The sequence below is a fragment of the Gigantopelta aegis genome, chromosome 10, assembly GCF_016097555.1.
Source record: "Gigantopelta aegis isolate Gae_Host chromosome 10, Gae_host_genome, whole genome shotgun sequence".
NCBI lineage: Eukaryota > Metazoa > Mollusca > Gastropoda > Neomphalida > Peltospiridae > Gigantopelta > Gigantopelta aegis.
This window is the reverse complement of record NC_054708.1, coordinates 37,270,409-37,277,446: the sequence shown is the minus strand read 5'-3', so window position 1 is coordinate 37,277,446 and position 7,038 is coordinate 37,270,409. Positions and strand designations below refer to the sequence as shown.

The 7,038-nt window shown below is 36.9% G+C and overlaps 1 protein-coding gene across 1 annotated transcript in view; it reads right to left on the bottom strand.

Annotated features, from left to right (window-relative positions):
- Positions 1 to 6,827, bottom strand: part of LOC121384349 — a 9,137-nt gene extending 2,310 nt beyond the window's left edge. The window contains exons 1-2 of the mRNA XM_041514706.1: positions 6,560 to 6,827; positions 1 to 1,026 (exon numbers count right to left, since the gene is read on the bottom strand). The exon at positions 1 to 1,026 is cut by the window's left edge and continues 2,310 nt beyond it. Coding sequence (XP_041370640.1) covers positions 1 to 1,019 — 1,019 coding nt within the window. The 5' untranslated portion in view covers positions 1,020 to 1,026; positions 6,560 to 6,827. The remainder of the gene's footprint in view (positions 1,027 to 6,559) is intronic.
- Positions 6,828 to 7,038: the final 211 nt, after the last annotated feature.

The following is a 7,038-nucleotide window of genomic DNA, read 5'->3' as shown; positions in this document are numbered from 1 at the left end:
AACTTAAGTCGTTTTGGAATATTTTTTTCATCATCTTTGTCTTGATGCTCCAGTTGATTATTCACTTCACCAAACTGTTTTGGATCAAACACTACTTCCTCTGACAGTAATAACGTTAACTGTCCAAAGTCGTTAGCAATGGTTTCTGCCAAATTTTTAAAATCCACTGAGTACTGTTTGTAGCTGATTGATACATTGTTCAGAATTGCCAGATTCCCAAGCAAGAATTCTCGCATGTCTAGAACATCATCCTCTGTAGCAAACTCTTGAACTTGTTTAATAAACTCGATGGCCTGTATGATGTTCTTCAAATTTTGTCTCAATCCACATTTGGCTGTTTCAATATCGTGTATAAATTTGTCAGTGTATTGTTGGTTTGTAAGTTGTGCAATCATCTGTGTTTCGTGACGACGAATGGCGTGTTGTAACTCGGATGACCGTTGATGGATTTTAGTTTTGATTTCAGAGTTCCGTTGCATCCAATTGGTGGCAGTGTCTGTGACCATTTCTATGGAATACGTTGTTCTTAAAGCTTCCTCTTGTAGGTGCATTAATTCCTGTTGGAGCTTTTCCGATATATGTGATACATCTTTTTTCAAATCATCAGATAATTTGATTGTTTCTTTATTTATATCAAGTGATTTGTGTACATCCCGATGTCCTGTTCCATACTGGGTTTCCCTTGCTGTTACTGGAGAAGTCCACTTGCTTTCAGAAGTTGCATTTGCCAACGATTTCTTGCTTATTGTGCTTTTTATGGCCTCAATGTAGTCTTGACTTATTCTGTTGAGAAATGCATTGTTGGTTAGACTAGCTACCCCTCCGCCAGGAATAGCTGTGTCGACGTCACACACAGGACACGTGAGTTGATTCTGAGCAATCTGAATGGACTGTAGTTTGTCCAGACATCCACAGCAGAAACTATGAAGGCATGAAAGAATCTTTGGGTTTTGGTATACCTTCTGACATATTCTGCAAATGGGAGAATTCACCAATAACACAGACTGGTCATCAGTCATGGTAGACCTGAAAAACAGGAAAGTGAACAAAGAAACAAAATATTAGTTGTTACATAAACTATGGACATAAATATACATGGAGGTAAGTGTGCAACGATTGCGATATGGTGCCATGCAACAAACCATATTGTAATATAGTTGGTATTGTTTAAATTTAATATTAATGTGGGTTGTTTTAATGAAATGCTGGGTTTTTTGTTTGTTTGTCTATTTCACGTCAAATAAGATAAAAGAAAACGTCAAATTTGCGATACGCAAAACTGTATCGCGGTTCGTATCGACCTGTTGAAACATCGTGGTATACTAGTATACCAGTTTACCTTTGCTGTACTGCACGGAGGGCTTGAAAACTGTTCCAAATATAAAACTAAAACAAACCAGCACTGTAGCATACCAAATAGAATATCAAAGATGAAAATATCTTCTCTTTTTTTGTGATTTAAAATACTACATGTAATATATAAACTTTACACAACCATAATATAAAGTTACCATAGAATGTTGTTGTTGTTTACCATATTAAATTTTATTTATACCAGTTCACGATGTGGTGAAAATTCATACTGGACAAGAGGCCATAGGTCACAAATAATTTATTAGTTTTATGGTAGTAAATTTATATTTATGAGTTGCTTTATCATGGTGTAATTTATCGAACGACTAAATATGCATTTAGTGCCAACAGAATAAAACCTCTGTGTCTTTTCCTACCTAAATATCTATGGGTCAATTATTATTTTATTTTTTTTCTGTTTCTTTCTTACTGCCAAAAAACGTAAACATGATAATGACATCACTTTAACGTAGCAAAGTGCATGTGCCTCCAATATAAATTTTAGATATACAATATGAGTTTCTAGTGTCCAGTACGGCTTTTTGTGTTTAAGACTGGTAATTTATTGCTCGGTCATATGGTATAAATAAAGCAATTTGATTGGAACAAATAATATAGATGTATAGTAAATATGAATACTATAACATCTCCCAAAAGTATGAACTTAATCTGAACAAAATCGATATTCGTGATTCAAACCATATCTCTGCACAATGCAGAGTCGGATGTGCATTTGGCAAAATAGTGGTGAATTTCATGGATGCCCATCTAATGTGTCATCTATAGGACAAGCACTCACTAGAAGATACTTTACTGAACAACACATTCTTTCTGCATCACTCAAGATGAATGCCATTCCCAGACTAGTTTACTAAATCAAAACATGCACCGGCCAGAGCTGGTTGGAATAAATATAGCTGCGATGAGATGCACTCATGAATCACTGTCAAAACAGTGATATCAGGTGTTGGCGAAAGATTAACATATCCTGACTACTGCCACCACAGCTATCAAATCAATTACTTCATCTAAAATGATGGGAAAATGTAAAAGAGTTTCACAAGAGCGGTAAAAAAAGTATGCACAAGTTCAAAATATGGAATTTCACCAGGCATCATTTTGGTCAGTTATTTAATCATCGACTATTGGTTGTCAAACATTTGGTAATTTTGATATAGTCTTAGAGAAAACCACCTACATATTTCCATCAGTAGCAAGGGATCTTTTATATGGACCATCCCATAGACAGGATAGCACATACCACGGCCTTTGATATACCAGTCGTGGTGCACTGGCAGGATAAAAAAATTAGTCCAATGGGCCCACCGACGGGGATCGATCCCAGACCGACCGCGCATAAAGCGAGGCTACGTCCCACCCCAAAAATGCCCTCGGGAGTCCCTGAACATAACCCTAATGGCACAACTTCTGGTGCTAGAATGATATGGCATTGTTTAAAATCTGCATATCATGATAATGCCCAAAGGTATCTTAGACGTTGTGACATGTAGACACCAAAAGCTGGACCAGAAGGTATACTTGCTCATAAAGGGGAAATTGACCACTGTAAAGTTCAAGTTATCCCTTTTGTAACACAGCTTAATTTGCAGACTAATGTTACTTTGAATCTCTAAGCATAGATCGAGGAATAAAATGATTTAATACCTTACTGAAAGCCAATGGACAGATTTTCAGTGGTTTAACAGTGCAGATATATTTTAATGAATGATATAAGATCATCAAACTAAAGTTAAACGATTCATTTGTTTTATTTAAGCAGGTTAGTCAGAAATTCTGATTCCTGTGTATAGAAAACCAAATCGGCGAGTAGTGGAGCATGGGGATTCCTATTTCCTATATGTCCTATCCCCAAATTTGAAATATATGTTGTCAATGAGGAAATTCAGCATATGACATATGACATATACTTTTTAGTCTGGATTCACTCTCGCTCATAAACAGTGATGTAGACGAAAGGATGTTTTTCTAAATTCGAATGATGTCACTATTTGAATAATATCACTATATCATAATATTAATAAACTCATACATATCACTTTTCTTTTTGTAAAATGAAAAGTGAATAAAAACATTTTATTACTCAATGTTGGGGTATCAGCCAAGATGTGCGGCTAAAAAATGTGCTCTCTTTACTCCTGTGATAATTAAATCCACCACTGAACTTGAGGTAATTTAGAGGCGCAACTGCATACAGTGTCGTCTTTAATAATAGGGGGGGGGGGGGGGGGGGGGACGTAGCTCAGTGGTACAGCGCTTGTCTGATGCGCGATCGATCTAGGATCAATTTCCGTCGGTGGGCCCATTGGGCTATTTCTCGTTCCAGCCACTGCTCCACAACTGGAGTAACAATGGCCGCGGTATGTACTACCCTGTCTGTGGGATGGTGCATATAAAAGACCCCTTACTGTTAATCGAAAAGAGTAGCCCATGAAGTGGCGACAGCGGGTTTCCTCTCTCAATATATGTGTGGTCCTTAACCATATGTCCGACGCCATATAACCGTAAATAAAATGTGTTAAGTGCGTCGTTAAATCAATCATTTTTTTTCTTCCTTTTATAATAGGAAACAAATATTAATTTGTATAAATGTCCTATCAGGCTGAGTCGCCGTAATTTAGTAGATGCATTATTTGTCGAAGCAATGAAACTGTACGAAAAACATAAACGTGCACGATGGAGTTGATCTCTCACCCCCACCCACCCACACACACTATTGTCAGTAAGCCATGCACGAACTGAAATTTTTTTGGTTTTGTTAGGTAAACTTAGAAGCGAGCGTTGAATGAACGCGCGCTGAAATTTAATATGCACCGTGTTAAATGCATACTGAATTGAGTGGGCGATGAAGTATAAATCAAGTTTTAGGTGTGCAAATAAGCGCCTTCGATCTTTTGCCGCTATGCTTTAATTGGTCATGTGTGACAATCGACTGTTAGTTGTAACAACTTTTGAAAAATAACAAGACAAAACTATTTACACTCGGGCCGTTGCACAACGGTATAGGAGGAATATATACCTAAACATTTTAGTAAAAGTACACAGGTATTCACACTTAATAGGTAAAACTTTGAAGCACCTCCTTCATACCTAATTAGATGCAAGGCCCTCGACACCCTTTCCTTTGACAAAGGTCGATTACTAATTGTCATAGACAACTAATCTGGCATGATTCAAGTGCCCCCCCCCCCCCCCCTTCTAGTGCACGGGGCATGTTATGTCAATACCTTTCTTAACCACACAGTCTACGTCCCTTCGGACTACCCCCCTTCCACTTCCCTACGAGTAGGTCTTACCATTAGTAGTACTAAATATACTCCATTAACGCCATGCTGCCCCGAGATCAAACAATCCTAGCCCATGATTTTTTTTACAGTCACTTTTATAAATTACCCCAAATTAGCACATTAAAATTATTTACTACAACTATTTATTCATATCCAAAAGATAATATTGCGAAGACATACAAAAGCAGCAGTTAAGAGCATGGATGACATGTAGTTATTCCTTTCCGACACAGAAGCCCATAAAATAAATCTAATTTTAAATAATACCGATAATAAGTTAACCGGTGAAACATCTTGATAACAGCAAATGACTGGTTGTTGCTATACATAATCACAACATCAAAAACTATACAGTTCCGTTCATACACTGTGAAAAGGTCAGAGAAATAAAAACACTTGCAGCGAAATACAACAGTAACCGTTTCATTGCTGTGTTCGGTGACGGCAGTCAACACTGACATTCACGATTTAGATTTTGCGATTCAGATCTAAGAGTAACGTGTTTCAACTCATCTAAATCACAATTCTTGGGTTATAAAACTCCAAAAGTGCATCGGATCACTGTCTGAATATTAGTGGTGTAACAATACATCGAAATTTCGATATGCTGCGATAGCCAGTGTCTCGATAGCAATGCATCGATAGTTAATTCGACTGTGGTCTTACTATATTATAAATTTATTAAATATGATTTTACCACCTAGTGACATTATTACAAATAACTAAGTACAAACACAGACATATATACAAACCTAAACATACGTACATACGTACGCACCCACACACATACTGGCATATATGCATATTGGAAGACTGAGGCAAATAGTTTTGCGAAATATTTATTCATATTACTGTTATCAAGCGATTAAATGCACAATAGTATTGCAATAGTACTGTCACCATTGCAATACTATCACAATACTAGTTTAACTATCACAATACTATTGCAATAGTAAAACTGACCGCAAATGAACAGTCACCCTTTACTGAAAGTGGGTAATTTTACTATTCAGATGCCAAGAAATCGCATCTAAGGCTATCTAAATAATATTAATAATCATAATAATAAAAAAACATTCTTGGGTTATATTACATACAATGCAAAATAATCTTTATAACAGTAAACAAATTGTTTTGAAATGGCTAATTTTGCAATTCAGATGCCAAGAAAACATGTTAAAAATTTCCCGGGGGAGCATCTACCCCCCCCCCCCCCCCTTGGATTCCCTAGACGTCTCGGACCCTGATGATCAATATACATTGTACCACTTTCCCCACACTTAACCGGTGGATCTTGGATTATATTACTATACAAAATAATCCTTAAAATAGGTTGTTGGTTTTTGTTTTGTTTTTTAAATGGGTAATTTTATGCATCACATGCCACGAAATAACGTTTAAAGCCATCCAATTTTCAAAAATGTCCCGCAGAGGCATACCCCCGGACTCCCTAGACGTCACGGACCCCGACCAATGCACCGGCGAGATCAGGTGTGTTTAAGGCCTACTATGAAAAAAATCCTTAAAATTGTTGTTTAATAAAAACGGCTAATATTGCTATTCAGATGCCAAGAAACTTTTAAAATGTTCACATTGGGAGCATGTTCTCGGTCTCTGCGCGTCATCGGGCAAGGCACTTCGTGACTTGCTTAATAACGACCCTGACAATTGTCTCACACACACACACACACACACTTAAAAACAAACCGCTCCGACCGGCCTGTGTAAATAAGAAAAATAATAATAACAGTAATATCATAACTATTTCACTTTATGACAATATTCTATTATTGTTATAAAAAATTCTTGCGTTATTTTAATGATCTTCTTCACCGTTTTATTTACATCTGTGACAGTTTGTCAAACCTACAACTATTTGACAGGTTATTTTATACACTTACCTTGGCAATGGTAAACCATGAAATCACAACTAATCCAACAACTGACATCCGATTATTAAAAAAGTTGCCAAAGATAACTTGTAAGTTGTTTTGTTGTGAAATTGTCACTGATAAATGGCGGCCACCTTCTAGGCTAATGTACTTCGCATTATGCAAGCTACATGTCTGTTTGAATTGAGGTTAACGCTGTTGTTGACTGGCTGGGTCACTGTGCATTCGGGTGAATCCTGGCTTGGTATATTCTACTCCTGGGTCAACATGTAGCTAAGCTTAGCTTTGAATCGACATGCATACGATTTGACGGTCGACGTACACTGTTGTAGACATATAAAGACTTGTATATGCGTGGTATATCATCTGTCAATTTGTGCCTTTTGTTATTTCTTTATAATCCACAACTTTCCAACCACCTGGAATGTTTCTAAGTTATCGTTTAGACAATTATATTCAACTATTCAAGAGAATTAAGTCCACATTCA